We start from the raw sequence: 21,426 nt of genomic DNA, 5'->3' as shown, positions 1-21,426 counted from the left end.
AGTGAATAAATGCGGCCGGTAGCTTCCTCATGCCAATATTTCATGCAGGATATGACCCGTGCACACTATGTTGGGCACCTTTAATCTGTGGTCTATCAATACTAGATTGTGGACTTTTTTCACGTTATCATCCGGGGGGAGCTGGCCGTGGCTCATCAAAAACCGACGTGCGACCATGCTGGAATTTGTTAAACCAGTTTTTGACGGTCGCCATCGAAGGAGAAGAGCCACTGTACACATCCCTTTGATTTCGCTGCGCGATTTCCCTTCTAAAAATAAGAATTGAATCACCGACCGATATTGCTCTTTTTCCAGTTTTCAAAAATCCGCTTACACGCTCGCTAGCCTTTTAAATTTCCCAAATTCTCGCAATTAAGGGTCATGAAGCACTTATGCTTATACCAGCATAAAAAAAAATTCCGGAAAGTTCAATACACCCGACTTTGAAACACTCTGTACATATGTTTAGAATAATTATAGAATTAAAAAAATGAAGAGAATTAAAAAAATGTTGATCGATTTTACCTCTCACGGTATTCGTGTCTGTGTGAGCATGTTTGCAGTCAGCCAAAGCACCAGCATCAACAGCAGCTGCGGGCAGTGCTTGGGCAACAAATATATATAACTTCCTGTTAAATCGGTCTATCATAAAGAAACTTAGCATACGGACACATAATCACAAACTTTGCAAAATTTGTTCGAAATTCCAAGAATTACCGGAGCTAGAAAAAATCGCGATTTGCGTGGGAGAGGGGGAGGGAGGAAAATTCCAAAATACACATTTTCTGCGTATTTATATAAGGCATCATGGACTAAAATTTGGTGTTCCTAGGTCTTATAGTCTCCGAGATAATAAAATAAAACAAACTTGCACAGCGTACACACATGAGGCATCTTTGTGAAAATTTGTGAAAGGCTCTTAAAGTCTCTGCGATCCAGGTGTTCATACGGACAGGCTGTAAGACAGCCAGGCGGACTGAAAGACAGGGCTAGATCGACTCGTCTTGTAATGTTGATGAAGAATACAAGTATATATACTTTGTGGGGTCTGCCACTCCTCCTTCTGCCTGTTACATTTTTCAGCTCGCCCAAACCTAATATACCCTTGTTCATTTCATGTACAGAGTATAATTAATATCAAATAACAATATCACAGTCTGTATAACTGTATTAACTTGTATTGTTTACATATATTTCAAGGTTAAATCTAAGACAACTATAGAAACACAAGATCCAAATCCAATTGCATTACTCAGATTGTATCCATCAACCTCAGCAGAAGCATTCAATATACTCAAGTACTGAAAAATAGACTATAGACACAAGTAGTGAAAAAACTACGTAATTATATATACAAGGTGTGTTCCAAAGCACACAGGACTTTAAAAAAAAAAACAACAAATGGTTTTTTCGGCAAAATCAATTTATTTTATTCAAAATAGTCTCCTGCTTCAATACAACTTTTTGCACGATCCAAAAGCATGTCGAACGAGTGTTTTAGCTCGTTGGCCGGTATGGCCGCCAGTATGCCGGTGCAAGTCTTTTGAATGGCCTCTACGTCTGCATAACGCTTTCCTTTCATGGGCAAATGCATTTTTCCGAAAAGGTAGAAGTTGCACGGTACCATATCATGTGAATACGGCCAGTGGTTAATGGTTAAAATGTGTTTTTTGGTCAAATAATCGGTCACAAGCGTCGATCGTCTGAGCAATTTTTGGTCGTCAGTCAATTTGTGCGGAACAAACCGTGCACACACCTTTCGTAAGCCCAAATGTTTGGTCAAAATGCGATAAATCGATGTTTTGGAGATGTTTAATTCCATTTCCATCAATTTCAATGATGATTTCGGCTGATTTTTGATGAATTCACGCAGTTTTTATGGCATTTTTGGTGATCACGAATTTTGATTGGCCCACATGTTGATCGTCATTTATGTCCTCACGGCCACTTTGAAAACGTTGAAACCACTCGTGCACTCTGCTACGGGATAGGCAATCATCGCTATAAACTTGTTTCATCAATTTCGGTGAAAGTTTTACCAATTTTAAAACAAAATTTAATGTTGTCTCTTTTTTTCGAAGCTCATTTTCCGACCGATTACACAAACATACTGACACTTAAAACGCAATAACTTCACTTCCAATCGATGAAATGTCATGAAATTCTCACTGGACAATCGATAAAGATAGCAGATTCTAACGCACCAGTCGACATATAGATAGCGCCACCAGGGGGCGCTTACTTCAAAAAGTCCTGGAACATTCGAATTGCACCTTGTATGTATAAGTTAACACATCCGGCCGGTCATAAGTCAGTGACCGCTCGATCATGCAGAATAAGAACGATTTTGGGCATGGTCATTAATCTAAGCGTACGGCTCGTGCACGCGCACAGTAGCATAGTCGCGCGTCAGCGACTACAGGGCACTCACCCTCCACTTGCACTTGAAGAAAGTGTAATACCAGCAAATATGGGTCACAGGGCTAGCTTTCATTTTAAGAACTTTTCTGTACGTAGAGTTAGTTGATTTTTGGAAATAAACCGCGTCGGTCATCGCCACGTGAAAGCATTAATTAAAAAGTGTACTCATTTGTGCGACACCGCGCATCTTATAAATTCGCTCAACAGCGAATCAGTGTAAAGCTTCCGAAATAGTGTTCCACCGCGCTCCCCATCAATTCGCTTAACAACGAACTTGCTTAAATGCCGCCCAACAAAACGGAAACCACGATCCGCAATTAATTAAACCCCATTAAAACCCACAAAAATTGCCAAGCCGGCAAACAACAAAAACTAAAAAAGAAGATCCAACGAAGGAAGACTACATTGACAGATGGTCACTTTTTTATAAGAAGACAATTAGTACAACACATGTAAGTAGAGTGCCTATTTAACATATTTTGAACATAAACAAGATAGAACGCTACTAAAATAGCCTGTACTCTCCACAAAAAGGAAAATTTAAAAAAAAAATTTTCTGTACATGAAATGTACAAGAGTATATTAGGTTTGCGCGAGCAGAAAAATGTAACAGGCAGAAGGAGGCGTGGCAGACCCCACAAAGTGTATATATTCTTGATCAGCATGACGAGACGAGTCGATCTAGCCCTGTCTGTCCGTCCGTATGAACACCTGGATCTGAGAGACTATAAGAGATAGAGACACCAAATTTTGCACAAAGATGCCTTATGTGTGTACGCTATACGAGTTTGTTTTATTTTTTTGATTTTCCCCCCCACTTCCCCCCTATGGGGATTTTCCCGATTTTCCATTCGTATAATCGCCTATATCTCGGAGACTATAAGACCTAGGAACACCAAATTTTAGTCCAAGATGCCTTGTGTGAATACGCAGAAAATGTATATTTTGGAATTTCCCTCCCTCCCCCCTCTCCCCCACAATTGCGATTTTCTGTAACTCCCGTAATTCTTGGAATTTCGAACTAAAAATGCAAATACCCCCAGTTAGTTATTATGTGTCCGTATGCCAAGTTTCACTATGATAGACCGATTTAACAAGAAGTTATAGCCGTAAATAAATTTGCTGCTGCAGCCCTGCTCAAGCGCTGCTCAAGCGCTGCCCGCGGCTGTTGTTGATGCTGGTGCTTTGCTTGACTGCACATATGTTTACACAGACACGAATAAATGCGCATAGGCATACATACACTCACACAGACGCAATTGCTATGTAAATGTGCAATTATACACCCTTTACGTGAGTTCGAATACCAAAAGAGGTAAAATATATCAATTTTTTATTTTATTTTCCTACATTTTTTTTTATTTTCTATAATTATTGTAAACATATGTACAGAGTATTTCAAAGTCGGGACACCCGACTTTAGCTTTTTTACTTGTTTTTAAAATTAAATTATTAAAAAAAATGAATGAATGAATTAATTAAAATTAATTAATTAAATTAAATTAGAATACATGTTTATGTTCAGTTTTAACAGCATACATTTACATCACGTACCTATGCGTGTTTATATGCGTGTATGTATGCAGCACAAAGTTGAACCAAAGCAGCAGCAACAAGCGCTGCCGACAGAGCTGCAGGCAGCGCATGAGCAGCGATTTTACTTATGGCTATAACTTTCTTCAGAATTGACCCATCATGATGAAAATTGGCACACGGACACATTAGTACTAGTACTACTAGTACATTAGTGGATGTACCTACCAATTGATTTCAAAATTCCGAGAATTACGGAAGTTATAAGAAAAAACACGAATTGCGGGGAAGTGGAGGGGTGCATCAGAAAAAAAACACAAATTTGTCCTTTCTCGGACTTAGGAGAACCTGGATACCAAGTTTGGTCGTCTTCTCATCCTGATCAAGAATATATATACTTTGTGGGGTCTGCCACGCCTCCTTCTGTGTGTTACATACATGCGCACAAAACTAGTATAGCCTTTCACCCTTTGGGTACAGGCTATAAAAACATAAAATAAATTTTATGCGGGTGTTTATAAGATAGGCCTCTGCAGGGGAAAAAAAGGCGAGAATTGGTGGTCCGAGCAAAACATAACTACGAAAATGTTTTTCACCGAGTCCGATCTAAAAATGCTAGTCGAGATGGCAGTAAACACTGCATTCGCAAATCAGGCTCAAATTTTTTAGAAGAAATAGAAAGAAATTGAAACTAAATTTTCTAGCGTAACCGTAACCGTACCCGAGGTAGAGATATTTAGGGACGCCGATATAATACCAGGCATCCAATGTAGTGAGACATTGGATATTGTTAAATCTGTAACCGACTGTGAGGGTAAACATGAAACATACGTTTCATGGCGCAAAGCCGCCCATACGGCTAATAAAATTTTCGAAAACTACGCAGGTAGTTCGAAACATTACCAGACGCTAGGTATAATCAGAAATAAGATAAAGGGCCCTGCCGATATGGTGCTGTCTTCCTACGATACACCATTAAACTTTAAAGCAATCATAAACAGACTTGACTTTACGTATGCAGATAAACGCCCTATTTACTTAATTGAGCACGAGTTGTCGACTCTGCGTCAGCGAAAATTGACAATAACACAATAATATGAGGAGATGAGCGGAAGCTTACGCTCCTCATAAATAAGACAATAATGTCGTACGATGGGACCTTGGCTGCTTCCCTTAACGAAAAATATAGAACAGATGCCTTGAGAGTATTTATTTCAGGCACCAAAAAATCCTTAAGCGACATCCTTTTTTCGGCACGTCCCAAAGACCTGCCATCAGCCCTGGCCTTAGCCCAGGAAGTTGAGTCAAATCATGAGCGTTTCCAATTTGCAAATAACTATGCAAAAAGCCTCGAGGAGAAAGCTCACAGAAGCGAACGACAGCTAAAAAGTCTAGTTATGGATTATAACAGCCCGCCACAGGGTAAAAGTCCATATTTTAATAAGCAAAAAGCACAGAGTAATAGCTATTTCTCAAAACAGGAGCCACCCCAGCCGATGGAAATTGACAGTTTCTCCCGGTTTAGACAATCAATTCAACAAAGGAACCAAAACATTCCCCCTTACTTATCATACCAAAATCAGGACACAAAAAGACCAAATAGTGGGACTGCTAGGTATACAGGTCCGAAGCTACAAAGGGTAAATCACCTTTCGCATGAAGAAGGTGAACCTGTTCAGGAAGAACAGGGGTACCAATTATACTATATATAGCAGAATCGGAAGAGGCCAACATCCGTTCGTAGAACGAACGATAGCAGGTAAAACCATTAATTACTTATTGACACGGGTGCCTCAAAGAACTATATAAAAAACGTAATTGCAGTAGATAAACCTTTTTTCGTTAAGTCACTTCATGGTCACTTCTGTTCAGGAAAAGTGTTTCATGCACCTTTTCAACGCCACAGCTACATTTTTTTTAGTCCCCAATCCGACAACATTTGATGGAATAATAGGACTTGACCTATTAAATAGAGTAAATGCCACGATGGATTTTAAAAATAAAATTTTGAAAACCGAATCCGGATTTGAAATTATTCAATTTCTGAAAGGCACAGACGTCAATTTTACAGAAATAGAGGGCATAGAAGTTCCTCAGTACATTCCGATTTTGTAAATAGCGAAATCAACAGCTTGTTGAAAGACAAAATAATTAGGCCATCTAGAGCACCCTATAATAATCCGGTGTGGGTAGTTGATAAAAAGGGGACAGACGAACAGGGAAACAGGAAAAAGCGTCTTGTTATAGATTTTAGAAAACTTAATTCAAAGACTACAGATGATAGATACCCTATACCCAATATTGTAGCAATCCTCTCAAATCTAGGGAAAGCCAGGTATTTTACAACACGACCTAAAATCGGGATTTCACCAAATACTACTTGCGGAAAAGGATAGGGAAAAAACTGCCTTCTCTGTAGGGAACGGGAAGTATGAATCCTGCAGACTTCCTTTTGGCTTGAAAAACGCCCCCAGTATTTTTCAGAGAGCGATTGATGATGTCCTTCGGGAACAAATTGGGAAGTCATGCTATGTTTATGTGGATGATGTTATCATTTTTTCGAAAAGCATGGAAGACCACGTAAAACATATTGCATGGGTATTGAATAAACTCTATTATGCAAATATGAGGGTTTTGCGAGAAAAGTCATACTTTTTTAAGGAAAAAGTAGAGTATCTTGGATTCGTGGTCTCTAGAGGCGGTATCACAACGAACCCCAGTAAAGTAGAGGCAATCAGCAGATTTGAGAAGCCAACCACATTGTTCCATGTTAGATCATTTTTGGGTCTAGCAAGCTATTATAGATGCTTTATAAAAGACTTTGCATCTATTGCTAAGCCATTGACAGAAATACTGAAGGGTGACAACGGCAAAGTCAGCGCAGGACAATAAAAAAAAAAATCCTGTAAGCCTTAACGAGAAACAACGTCTAACTTTTGAGAAATTGAAAAATATTCTCGTGTCTGAGGACGTTATGCTACTTTACCCCGACTTTCACGGATGCTTCATCCGTTGGCCACCATCCGATTTGGCCACCATACAGCGAACTAACGCTAACATATACTATTGAATCCACTGATAAACCAGTAAATTGTTTCCGAAACCAGATAATTATAGAAGAATGCGTGGTTTCATCAACGCGCACTTTAATTATGTTCGGCCAAAAGACAAGACAATACACGTTTCTGACAGGGAACATTTACTTGAAAAGGTGTATGACTCGGTCAAAAAAGACGTAGTCAACGCGATTGCGTGCGACTTACCAATCCTGGCTTTTATTCAAGATAAATTGGTGGAAGCATTTCCTACAACAACGTTTTGGCATTCCAAAAGAATGGTCATCGACGTTCTTAATAAAAATGAACAAAAGGAAATAATAGTCGCAGAACATAACAGAGCCCATAGAGAAGCGCAGGAAAATAGCAAACAAATACTTCGAGACTATTTTTTTCCGAAAATGACCCGTCTTATTAACGAAATAGTAGCAAACTGTAAAGTCTGTAATAGAGCCAAATACGACCGACACCCACAAAAACAGGTTATTGGTGAAACACCCATCCCTTCTCAAGTAGGTGAGATTCTTCATATTGACATTTTTTCCACGGATAAAAAATACTTCTTAACTTGTGTGGATACATTTTCAAAATTCGGAATTGTTCAACCTATAGCTTCTAGAACTATAATAGACATAGAGCCATCAATTTTACAGCTTATGAATTTTTATCCTCATACGAGAATCATATATTGCGACAATGAGCCCGAGCCCTCTTTAAATTCAGGAAGTATCAAATCACTTTTAGAAAACAAATTCGATGTTCAGATCATAAATTCCCCACCACTTCATAGTACTTCAAATGGACAGGTAGAGAGATTTCATAGTACTCTTGCAGAAATTGCTAGGTACCTGAAATTAGAAAAACACATGAACGACACAGTTGAGTTGATACTTCAGTCAACAATAGAATACAATAAGACAGTACACTCCACCATAAACAAGAGACAAAATTAATAAAGCCCAAGAAACGCAGCTTCAAAGACACAACGAGATAAGACGAAACAGAACTTTTCAAGTAGGTGACAAAGTACTTATGAAAATAAATATAAGGCTAGGAAACAAACTAACACCCCTGTACGAGGAAGTTACAATAGAAGCCGACTTGGAAACAACGGTTCTGATAAGTGGAAGGGAGGTCCATAAGGACAATATACGATGAGCTTTCATTTCATTTATTATTATTTTTCATTTATTCTATTTAGGTTTCTGCCTATGCTGCTTTTTGTTACAATAACAACTGCCAAGCTAACCGACTACTCGAATTCTGATTATATCCCACTACTAGACGGAAACGCAATCATCTGGAAGAATTTTAAGTATCTCAGACAGAAATAGCCGAGGAAACACAACTTCTCATGAAACATTTTCTCCAGTCCCATATGAAACAAATACTAGAATCTGACATAGGTCATATAAAAACATTTTTAGAAACTGTTAACATTCATCATAGACATACAAGAAGTATAAATATTCTGGGAACAGCTCTGAAGATAGTTGCTGGGACCCCCGATTTCGACGATTTCGAGAAAATAAAGTACAATCAACAAAGTTTAGTTGAATCGATAAACAGACAGGTAGTTATTAACACTCGAGTACAAGAAAAAATAAGTAAATTAACTGAAACTGTAAATCTGATTGTCAGGGATACGAAGAAAAAACAAATCGAAACTGGCCACCTCTACGAAACATTACTCGCAAGGGATAGAATTTTAATTTCGGAACTTGAGACATTAATGCTGTCTGTTACACTTGCTAAGATTCAAATTATTAACCCCGCTATTCCTGATTCTAAAGATTCAGAGAAAATGTTAAATTAGCACTATTAGCATTATTACAATAACAGATTTAATGGAAGTAGCATATGTCAATGTTGTATTAGATAATAATTTTCTGCACTTTATAATTAAATATCCTGATCCTAGCTTAGTCTGTAAAAAGATCACCCTGTTTCCTGTACAACACAATGGTACAATACTACATTTTGCTGAAGATAATAATGTCGCAGACTGTGGCAATAAAGTCCTGCCAATCGGAAATTGCACCGCTACTCTCACGTCAACATTTTGCAAGGAGCTATCCTCCGCGACATGTGCGCAACAACTCCACTCCGGTGGCACCGCACACTACAGCACTCGTCCCAGTCATCTTAAAACTCTAGAGGTTTTGGACGACGGTATCATCATAATAAATGAGGGAACTGCCGAAATAAAAATTGACAATACTTGTAGTACAAAACAAGAGAGAACGCTACAGTCGAGCAAGCCCGACAGTGCAATACCCTGTACCCAGGTAAACTTCCGTCACTGAATTATATGCGCCCAAAAATAGGAAGAAGAAGAGCGAACTTGTTGCTGCAGTTTGGGGGGGTTGTACTGTAGAGAATTTGTTTCGCTAATAACTTTTCTTAGAATTGACCGAATTGAATAAAACAACAATTTAAACAACAGTAGATAATTACATATAAATTATGTGTGCAAAGTTTGGTTCAGGTAGCATTTGAAATGTGGACGTTATTGACGCTATTCTGTAGCGATGGAAGAGGGGGGAAGGGGGGGAAAATTCCAAAAAATAAAATAAACTCGTCCTTTCTCGGACCTAGGAGAAACTGGATGCCAACTTTGGCTATTCTAGCTTTTATAGTTTCTGAATATCACTGGTCACCAAGAAATTTTGATCCTGCCATATCTGCAAGGGTTAAACATTGAAAATCTGCGGTACATTGGGGACATAGAGGATAAGCTGACAACAAGACCGGCGATGTTCAGCGCATCCATTCTTTTCATCATAGCTATTGGAGTCCTTCTTTTGAAGCTGTACCAGAAACGGAGAAGGGCTAGCCGCCAATCTTTCCTGCAGATTGTTATCGAGAGTCTGAGGAAAACCGAGGACGGCCTTCAACTTAGCGAGGGAGGAGTTAACACATCCGGCCGGTCATAAGTCAATGACCGCTCGATCACGCAGAATAAGAACGATTTTGGGCATGATCATCAATCTAAGCGTACGGCTCGTGCACGCGCACAGTAGCATAGTCGCGCGTCAGCGACTACAGGGCACTCACCCTCCACTTGCACTTGAAGAAAGTGTAATACCAGCAAATATGGGTCACAGGGCTAGCTTTCATTTTAAGAACTTTTCTGTACGTAGAGTTAGTTGATTTTTGGAAATAAACCGCGTCGGTCATCGCCACGTGAAAGCATTAAACACATGCCCATCTCTAGCATCTCAGCTGATCGCATATTTACAGCGACTTACCGTTTTAGTGTTAGCTAACAACGCTACAAATGTATTCTGAACAAATCGAAGAGTCATTTACCGTTAAGCCTATTTTGTGAGTGTATTCATGCGATTTACAAAAGCAGAAACACACCTTTTACATTCAGAACAATCATATTTGGAATTGAAGCCAAAAATTAGTGTTGAATTAAAAAATTTAATACATACTTGTTTATGTATGTATTACGTCCAGATTTATAAATCAAAATCAAATGTCCCGCGTCGGACTTTTCTGGGATAACTCGACCGTGCGTACAACATGCTGAGGAAGCACACAGTTAAGTCAGGACTGGCAGTCCGCCCGGTGAGTAACGAAGATATGTACACATGTATGTATGTACGTATAACCATACATAGTACTTATTGTACTATATTTGCTATTTGGAAAATGAACTCTTTAAAAAACTTTAGAGAGCGTCGAAAGAAGAATATCATATCTATACTATATATATAAAACAGTTTGTCCTGACTGACTGACTGACTGATTGGTGATCAACGCACAGCCCAAACGGTAAAGGCTAGGAAGCTGAAATTTGGACTCAAGTATCCTTTCATAGTCTAGGTGCCCACTAAGAAGGGATTTTAGAAAACTCGAGCTCCAAAGGGGGGAAAACAGGCTCCAACGTTTGTATGAAAAATCTACAGTTTTCATCTGATTAACTTCAAACTTACTTTGTATACTCTCAGAACAATTCCAAGAAAAACTGTATACTTGGTTTTTTGGTATTTTTTTGGGCCCTAAATTATGGGAGTTTTCCTGTAAAAAAATGTTGGGGCACAAAAGGAAACCGCGTCAACAGCCCACAGCCCACACGGTAAAAGCTAGGATGAAATCTGGGCTCAAGTATCCTATCATGGTGTAGATGCGCACTAAGAAGGGATTTTGGAAAATTCGAGCTCCAAAGGGGGAAAACGAGCTCCAAAGTTTGTTTAAAAATTCTGCACTTCTGCACCGATCAACTTTAAATTTGATTTTTATAATCTATAAAACAATACAAACAAAATTGCATACTAAGATTTTCGAAATTTCTGTTGGAGCTTGAATTATTGGGGTTTTAATATTTATTCACTATTTCAAATGAAAAGTTTGTGTTATAAATTTAGTCCGATCGATTTTAAATTTGGGTAATGTAATCTACGTAACTAAATCTACAACTTTGCATTCAAGGATTTTCAAAATATGTATGCATTTTACAAAAGCAGGTAGAACAAACAATACAAAATATCAAACAGTTGGGCACAACTAAGTATACATACACACACACACACACATGCAAGCAGCTGTTCGTGTAGTTGAGTGCAAACGATTGAAATAGCCAAAGCAAAATGTGAGACACTAATGTGTGAATGTCTATACATATGCGCACATCTATGTATGTACATTTGTATCTACATATGTATGTATGCACATTCGTCTTGCACTGACAGAGCAAGAAATGTTAATTAATTGAAAATTATATAACATTTTAAACATCAAATAGTTGGGGACATCACATACACACACTCGCACACACACAACAAGCAACAGTTCGTGTCTATGTGTGCGGTTCTCTACGTACGATTGAAAAAGTAAAGAGAAACATACATATGTATGTATGTATGTATGCCTGTGTATAAATATAGCATGCATGTACATTCGTATTAATGTATATACAAGTAGTACATTGGGCAATCGAACACAGTTGTTTGATTGTAAAAAAAATAATGCTCTAAAAACAACAACAACTGCAAGTCATTGGCTCGCTCTTCTTCTTTCGTTTTGACCAAAAGTTTACAGTTACCGTCGCTAGGCAACGACTGCGTAAGCGATAGTAAAGCAGAAACCGAATAACGGAGCTACGCATATTCTGCTCCGCATTGCGGGCAGATGTATGTATGTATATGATTTGTTCTTATTGATCTCAATAAATAATTAGATTTTATTATTTAAATATTCTGCTTATTGCATTCAAACTTCGATATTTTGATGGTATCGGTGGCTTCAACTATCGAAAGTTTTACTCTAGCATAATTGTCAGTGCTTTTTGATCGTGGCTCATCGCTGCACGGCATTGACACGAGTGCCGTGTTTCATATTCCGAGTTTGTGCGTGACCGTATTGACTCAATATGGCACGAAAAGACTCAAATGTGAATTTAAAATTAGGATATACTCTTATAATTATTCCCCTTTTTTGCACATAGTCTATCTTAAAACGTTGCGTTATCTCTATATATAAAACAGTTTGTATTCTTAAGTATTCTTTCATAGTATCAAGTATCATAGTGTGGGAGCACACTAAGAAAGGCTTTTGGAAAATTCTAGCTCCAAAGGGGGGAAAACGAGCTTTAAAAATATTAGTTATAGTGGTCATGTTCGTTTAACGAAATAGTTTGGCAAGAACAAAAATGTAACGGACTACTAAACAATGTTTTGTCAGGAACAGAAAATGTTCATTTAAATACCTTAAATGCCTTTCTACTGGTAACTTATAAGGTGAAAACATATGGGTAGATTATGCACACACGAAATAAGTACAATTGGAAACATTATATTGAGCCGGGTTAAGACGGGCAATACCTGCTAGTAGTAAATAAACTTATAATTATAAGCACATTTTAGTTAGTCAAGCAAAGACGGGCAAACCTGCTAGTATATCATACTTGTAAGACATACGAGTACATCATAAGAGTACGAGTAATAAGGCATTATCCCATTAATTCTAATTAAATTAAAATTTGTTTACAGATCCAAGCAACTTTATGAGATAATGTACAATCGTATTAATGGAGACTTATTTATGTGGGAACCGAGATCACCTTTATTTAAGACGCATGAGGTTCGATCGCATACTGAATACAATTCATCTGATGACTGTGAGCCAAAAAAAGTGTGTCATAGTCCTAATGGAAGTCTTTTAAACAAAAGTATTTACTTTTCATTAGACAGCAACAAATCTTTAATGGAAAAATTAGTTAAAAAATCTAAAAATAACTGTGCGCTGAAATTAGTTATTGATGAAATGAAACTAATTATGTGTACACAAGTTCGGGATATCGAAACTCATGTACATCCTAGTCAATCAGGAAAATTTCAGTTCGAACTAAAAGAACTACAGCTTTTTATTGTGATGGGATTTAATGGTGACAAAAATCTTAATTATATATGCATTCAATTGAATGAAATGAATATCCTTCATTGTGGTAAGAAAGCTTAAATTTGTAAAATAATATAATTTGGCATTTGTCATATTTTTAGGCCTTGTACCAACATCTTCATCTACCGCTTGGTCTGACGAAGTTGATGAAAATATTTACCAAATAATCCATAATATTCCAAAATTGCATCAGATTTCGAATAAACGGAAAGAAACTATAGCGGTTGCAGCTGAAATAAAAAAATATCCAAAACAGAATTTGAAGGTAATAAATATAATAGTTATAAGAAAAATGTGCCTTGTGGCCTTATATACGTGTATGTATAGTTTTATGCTTATAAACTTTACATATTGTACATTGTAGTGTCGTGATTAGAAAGAAGCTACTTATTCAAATCAAATATTAATTTTGAGACTTTTTTTACCCTAGGAAATATATTTTCTCCTAAATTTTGTATATTTTGAAATTGAAATTGAAAAGATGAAATAATTTGAAGAAGATAATTAAACAGAATGCATCTTTTTGGGGGACATCGAGGACACAAACGAAGTAATGGACCAGAAAAACGCCATCAGAAAAACATATACAAGTATTTGGAATAAACAAACCAAGAAATGTTCTAGTAAACAAAACTTAAGAAAAAACTGATAACAAAAAATTGAGAGGAATGGGAGGTATCATAAATGACCAATAGTTCAAAAATAGCTAACTCCAACTGAAAGAGCTCCGATGTATGTAATCAGCTTACAAACTTAAAGTGGGCCTATTAATATATGTTTTGCAAAGTGAGTTGCAGTTACGTAGAAGGGGCAAATGCTCTTTCGAAGTATCAACGTCTAAAAGCGGAAGGCTATGATTCTACAATGTTGATAACACTCTTCATTTATTTATTGAATCTCCGCTTATTTTATTAAGAGACTAAAAATAATTTAATTTTTACCGTTTAGCGCTTCTTGCTTCGCAGAGCAAGGTACAATTTGTATATATGAATAATTATGCGTCTCCTGCGGACGACTGCGCTGCCTGCGCCTGCTGCTTGACCAAACATCCTCCCCCCGTTGGAAGGCACGGGCTTCCAACCTCATCCTCTTTTGGCAGTGCACACAATTTGGCGCACTCTTGCTAATGGCCACTTTAGAGGAGGCAAGTTTTCGTCCTTGACGAGAACCACGTCGTTGACAGCGACTCCAGGGCATGGAGTACGCCATTTTGAACGTTCTTGCAGTAAAGTGAGGTACTCTTCGCGCCAACGATTCCAGAACAGCTGTTGCAGATAGGTGACTCGCTGCCAACGGCCCAAACGATCGTAATTGAGCTTGGTAACATCAGGCTCAATATATGATGTAAGCGGTGCCGTACCCAGGAAGTGAGCGGGAGTCAGCACGTCAAGGTCTGAAGGATGCTCTGAAAGTGAAAGTAATGGTCGAGAATTATTTATAGCGCCGGTCTGGCAAACCAAGGTGCGCATCTCGTCGAAGTCGAGTATTGCAGAGGCGACAGCACGGTAAAAATGATGCTTTGCCGTCTTCACCGCCGCTTCCCAAAGTCCGCCAAAGTGTGGTGAACGAGGAGGTATAAATCGCCAGCCAATCGAATCTGCACCGCCTGTACATGCTCAGCACTCAGGAACAGACGCTTTAAATCTGGCAATTCATTTTTGGCGCCAACGAAGTTAGTCGCATTATCGGACCATATCCGAGCGGGTCGACCACGCGTGGAGATAAAGCGTTTTAAAGCACCAAGAAAAGCATCTGTGGACAGGTCCTTGACGAGCTCTAGATGCACAGCCTTTGTCGCGAAGCATATGTAGACGCTGATGTAGCATTTTATAGCTGCCCTGTTGCGAACTTCACTCCGGTAGAAAAATGGGCCGCAGTAGTCAACGCCAGTGACCATAAACGTATACGACGAATCCACTCGATCGCCAGGTAAGTCGGCCATCAGATGCTCAACCAAGCGTGGCTTGGCTCTGAAGCAAACTGTGCACTTGCTGGCAGCAGCCGCAACCGTCTTTCGGCCGCCTATGGGCCAGTATTGTAGACGAATCGAGGCCAACAACGCACGTGGCCCAGCATGTAAGCTGCGAATGTGGTGATGATAAATAAGCGCTCTTGTCACAGGATGCTGCCTGGGTAAAATTGTTGGATGCTTGGCTGCGAAATCCAACGGAGAATTTTTCAGCCGTCCGCCTACGCGCAGCAATCCAACCTCATCAATAAATGGCGCGAGCGAGGCCAGGGAACTGGAGGGTCTCTCTCGCTGTCCCGCCCGTAGCGCCTTGTAGTCTTCGAAAAGCGTTGATAATTGAATGGAACGTAGCAGAATGTGAGTTCCATAATGTAGGCAAGCCAGTGTTAGGCCAGAGCACCGGATACGATGAATAAATTTGTAGACGAAACCAAAAACCCTTTGTAACTTGTAGAAAGAGTTTACGAACTTGCAGCCTGCCGAAACATCTGTGTAGCATGCCGCTCCAATCAGCACCTTTTGACGAAGTTCAGGCAGCGACTGTACAGACAAGCAGGATTCATTTGCTTTTGCTTTCTGTAAGAAATTTGGGTCCATGAGCCCACAACGAAGATTCCAAAAGTTCACCGGGCAGAGCCCCTCTAGATAAAATGTCTGCCGGATTTAAATTCGTTGGCACGTATTTCCACTCCATTGCAGATGTCAGCTCCTGAGTTGTGGCTACACGATTGGAGACGAATATCTTGAAGCTCGAAGACTCGCTGCGAAGCCAAGATAATACGACGGATGAGTCAGACCAGCAATAGCAGGGACCACAGAATATCTTAATCTTGGCCACTTCATGCATAAGCTGCGATTTAGCGCAAAGAAGTTGCACCGTCGTTTTTCCCTGAGCTGTAGAGACTATGAAGACGCAGGCTCCATAAGCGCTCATGCTGGCATCGCTGAAGCCATGGACTTCAATAGTTGTGTTAGGAATGAGCACCAGCCGTGGAAAAGTGAGCTTTGACACACGTTAAAAATTTGAGCAGAAACCAATCCAAGTGGTTGCTAACGCCGCCGGAAGACTCTCATCCCACTCCAGCTTCGCCTTCCAGAGATCCTGCATAAATATTTGAGAATTGGTTATTACCGGACAAGCAAGACCAAGCGGGTCGTAGCAATGTGTTAAAGAGCTTGCTTTTAATGGTGGGACCTGCCATCAAAACTTCGTGCAATGAGTAGCCAGAAGTTGTTGCCGCAGATCCATCAAACACAACTCTGAGCTTCGTAGTTGTACTATCCTCCTTTAAGACGCAATGATGCGGTAGATAGTACTTGTATTTATGCGCTTCGCACTCCAACTCCTCCTTGGTAGGCAGCATATCCATGTCGACGCAGCTCTCCAGCTCCCAGAATCTGTGTATGAGCCTTTCTATGCGAATATTCGACTCTGTTTCCTCATCTGCTACAGACTGAAATGAAACGAGAGCCGATTTACGGATTTGTGAACCACCTCCTGTTATGATCCATCCCAGGCGAGTCTTCTGAATCACCGGCAATCCGGGACCCAGTTTGATCTGCCCAACGCAGAGCAGTTCGAAGAACAGGCTGGCGCCGATCAGTATGTCATTTTGTTGCGGCCTATTGAAGCTAGGATCAGCCAAACGGATATTAGATAGAATTTTCCAATGCGTCGTACCGAAATTAATGTTGGGCTTGTTGTCCGTGATATTCGGAGCCACCAACGCCGAAATGTTGGTTGAATAATCTGACGACCGAGACTCCAGACTAATGTCAACTGCGAATCCATTCGAAATGAAATTTGCCTCGCCAAGGCCAGAGACGCAAGTTGCTGTTTTGTTTTACTTTGCGCAATTGAAGCTGATGAGCAAGTCGAGAAGTAACTATATGCACCTGCGATCTAGAATCGAGCAAGGCACGACTGAGATTCTGGGCTGAAATGGGCGGTTGCGGAGATGTGGCAGTCATGACGCTTGGAAATGACGACGATGTTGGCAATTGCGTTACTGCTTGCTGAGAGGAATCAGAAGCTTGGGCATCAGATGCAAACACGTGCGCTACGGATCCTTCAAAATGCAGAAGACTGTGATGCCTTGCACTGCAGACTCTACAGGATCGAGTCTTGCAGGTTCTATATTGATGGCCCTTTTGGATACAATTGAGACAGAGGGAAAGCTTTCTGGCCTCCTTATGGCGCAGAACTGACGACAGATTTGCGAATTAGGAGCAGGTGTGTATTGAATGGCCCGTGGCATCACAAAATACACAGACTTTCGTACTAGGGTTAGTAGCAACAAAAGACCTTCTATTGTCGTTAGTATTTTTGCTACTCTTTCCCACCTGTGATCCAGAATTGTACACTGCGGTAGCCTGTTCCATATTTTCCAACTTCTGACATCGCTTTTCCAGAAATGATGTGAACTGTTTTAAGCTTCGGAACCGTGTCAAATGGGACAGTTTCTTCCCATTTGGTCTGAGTCGCATTGTCCAATCTCTGCACCAGCGTATGGATGATGACACAATCGGCGATCTGCTCCGAATTTCATAGAGCAATGGATTCATCATCCATTGTTATCAAACCTTTATTGAAGTATGATCTTTTAGAAGAGCCGACTGTGGCACCATGAATGGATGTGAGTACTACGGAAGATTTCGATTCCACCAATGATTACGAAAATATGAAAGCATATTTGTTTGAAGAAGAAGAATATTAATAAACTTCCTTTTTTGGAAAAATATTTTACCTACAAGTTAAGAGATGCCCCTGCTTCGCAAGGGTATTTTTACAAAAATTTTAAAAATTAACACACATACACCCTTCTTTTTGCTATGAATTACTAAGAAGGTTTAAAATTTATTTTGGATATTATTATTTTAATTATTTTTTTATTCGTTTTTAGAATTTTTTGTTATTCTTTATTAGGTTACAGGTTAGCTGTAAAATATATTTGATGTTTTATTTTGTGGTAGCAAAATAAATTGATTTTCAGGAGCTCCGACCCGTGATAGGTCAACATACCGTAAAACAATGCTTTCGTATGTCGATCCTTACTAATTCGAAGGTTTGGCCTTAGGATTACCGGAAATTGAAGCCATAAAAATGATCAAATGGGATCATCGATATCCTCGATATCCCCATTATATGAGCTAGTTGACCAGTTGCTGGGCCGTTGATAGTAGTTGCTGCACTTAAATTGTCCTGCAATTCCTTAATAAGCAGCCTCGTCCCATTGCACATGTTTGGAAGGTTTTAATTTCTTAAAACTATGATTGCAATTTCTAATTTTACCGTCAGTTTATGTGGCGGCAGTTCAGAAGGGTTTAGTGAATTTAAATGTCTTCAATATTAATCACGGTGTCGTGATTGCTGGGGGCTCTTGAATAATATTGCCTTAAAATTTTTTTTTTTTAAGCTTTCTTTATTTATCGGATCTTCTCTCTAGGAGACTTACGATAAGTAGTAAAATCTTAATCTAATACAGTTATTTAATTAGTTACAATTAAATATTTTTTTTTTTTTTTTTTTTACCTCCCTAACTATTATTCCTGGGTTGGGAGGTCTCGTGTATGGCTAGCCTGACAAGTTAAATTCTGTGCAAGTCTGTTCGGATGGTTCCGAAGCTTAAGCTGGTACTTTGCTTTCACCTTGGCGATTTCATCTTTAACAGATCGCGGATATTATCACTTCTTATGTACCTGGATGCCCCAGTGATGGTTCTCAGTATCCTCAATTGAGCTCTCTCGATTAACTCTAAATTACTAATGGAAGCGTTTCCCCATAATTCAGAGCCATATGTCCAAATTGGTTTGAGAACAGCATTGTACAAGAGTACTTTGTACTCCAGTTTTAGTCGTGAACGGACGTTTATCAGCCAATGTAGATTAATAGCTTTTAGTTTTAGTTGATCTTCTTTTTGATGTGCTCACGCCAAGTAAGCCGTCTATCCAAATGGACACCAAGGTATGATACTTCGGTTTCTTGTGGAATATTGATGTTGTTTAGCGACAATGGAGGGCAGGTGAGATGATAAAAGTTCTGTAGCTCTTTTTGGGCACTTGGAGCGACTTAGGATGGCAGTATCATCAGCAAATGTCGAAATTGTTGTACGACTGTTTGTATGACTCCAGTATTTTGTAGATGTTCTGTGGAAGTAATATTTTTTAATTTTGTGAATTAAGCCATCCAGCCAAACGCGGTCGAAGGCTTGGGCGACATCCAGAAAAACAGCGGAGCAATACTCTCGTTTTTCAAATGCATTTCGTATCTCAGAGGTTATTCGGTTGACTTGTTCAACGGTTCCATGTTTTTCGCGATAACCAAATTGGTGCAATGAGATTGCACTGTTAGTGTGTAGGTGCTGTTTGATGCGATTCAGGATCAGTTTTTCGAATATCTTTGATAGACTGATAGGTCTATATGATGATGGCTGAGACTTGTCCTTTCCAGCTTTATGGATCATTTTGATGACCGATTTTCTCCATTGTTGAGGAAAATAGCCCCATTTCATCATGCTGTTGAAAATAATGGTGAGAAGATATACTGCACAGCTCGGCAATTCGATGATCATTTTGGGGGAAATTAAATCGTGGCCCGGCGCTTTTTTTTGCTTCGAAACTTGGTCCTTAATGACACTTGTAACTTCTCCAACTTGAAATACGATAGGCATGGTAGCTTCAAGATAATTGGTTGGTGGGAGCACAAAGCTATTTGTTGCTGGATGTGGTTTGAAGACTTGTTCCTAATGGGCGGCAAATAGATTTGCCTTCTCTTCGTTGCTGTCGGGTTGCTTCTTTGGATCTGTGGGCCAATATGTAGGCCACTGCCGTTCTTTATTTATCGGATCTTCTCTCTAGGAGACTTACGATAAGTAGTAAAATCTTAATCTAATACAGTTATTTAATTAGTTACAATTAAATATTTTTTTTTTTTTTTTTTTTACCTCCCTAACTATTATTCCTGGGTTGGGAGGTCTCGTGTATGGCTAGCCTGACAAGTTAAATTCTGTGCAAGTCTGTTCGGATGGTTCCGAAGCTTAAGCTGGTACTTTGCTTTCACCTTGGCGATTTCATCTTTAACAGATCGCGGATATTATCACTTCTTATGTACCTGGATGCCCCAGTGATGGTTCTCAGTATCCTCAATTGAGCTCTCTCGATTAACTCTAAATTACTAATGGAAGCGTTTCCCCATAATTCAGAGCCATATGTCCAAATTGGTTTGAGAACAGCATTGTACAAGAGTACTTTGTACTCCAGTTTTAGTCGTGAACGGACGTTTATCAGCCAATGTAGATTAATAGCTTTTAGTTTTAGTTGATCTTCTTTTTGATGTGCTCACGCCAAGTAAGCCGTCTATCCAAATGGACACCAAGGTATGATACTTCGGTTTCTTGTGGAATATTGATGTTGTTTAGCGACAATGGAGGGCAGGTGAGATGATAAAAGTTCTGTAGCTCTTTTTGGGCACTTGGAGCGACTTAGGATGGCAGTATCATCAGCAAATGTCGAAATTGTTGTACGACTGTTTGTATGACTCCAGTATTTTGTAAATGTTCTGTGGAAGTAATATTTTTTAATTTTGTGAATTAAGCCATCCAGCCAAACGCGGTCGAAGGCTTGGGCGACATCCAGAAAAACAGCGGAGCAATACTCTCGTTTTTCAAATGCATTTCGTATCTCAGAGGTTATTCGGTTGACTTGTTCAACGGTTCCATGTTTTTCGCGATAACCAAATTGGTGCAATGAGATTGCACTGTTAGTGTGTAGGTGCTGTTTGATGCGATTCAGGATCAGTTTTTCGAATATCTTTGATAGACTGATAGGTCTATATGATGATGGTTGAGACTTGTCCTTTCCAGCTTTATGGATCATTTTGATGACCGATTTTCTCCATTGTTGAGGAAAATAGCCCCATTTCATCATGCTGTTGAAAATAATGGTGAGAAGATATACTGCACAGCTCGGCAATTCGATGATCATTTTGGGGGAAATTAAATCGTGGCCCGGCGCTTTTTTTTGCTTCGAAACTTGGTCCTT

General features: G+C 39.4%; 1 protein-coding gene across 3 annotated transcripts in view; it reads left to right on the top strand.

Annotated features, from left to right (window-relative positions):
* LOC115633443 (autophagy-related protein 2 homolog B) overlaps positions 1 to 21,426 on the top strand; it is a 617,768-nt gene that overhangs the window by 334,877 nt on the left and 261,465 nt on the right. For 2 of the 3 annotated variants that reach the window (XM_030530896.1, XM_030530898.1), the window contains 2 exons: positions 13,010 to 13,464; positions 13,520 to 13,683. In XM_030530896.1, the coding sequence (XP_030386756.1) occupies positions 13,010 to 13,464; positions 13,520 to 13,683 (619 nt within the window). The remainder of the gene's footprint in view (positions 1 to 13,009; positions 13,465 to 13,519; positions 13,684 to 21,426) is intronic. The other variant, XM_030530897.1, reaches the window with a different exon arrangement.

This window comes from Scaptodrosophila lebanonensis, unplaced genomic scaffold (assembly GCF_003285725.1).
Source record: "Scaptodrosophila lebanonensis strain 11010-0011.00,11010-0021.00 unplaced genomic scaffold, SlebRS2 tig00001419-arrow-arrow-pilon, whole genome shotgun sequence".
Classification (NCBI taxonomy): Eukaryota; Metazoa; Arthropoda; class Insecta; order Diptera; family Drosophilidae; genus Scaptodrosophila; species Scaptodrosophila lebanonensis.
Note: the sequence above shows the minus strand (reverse complement) of the source record. Positions and strands in the feature narration are given on the sequence as shown.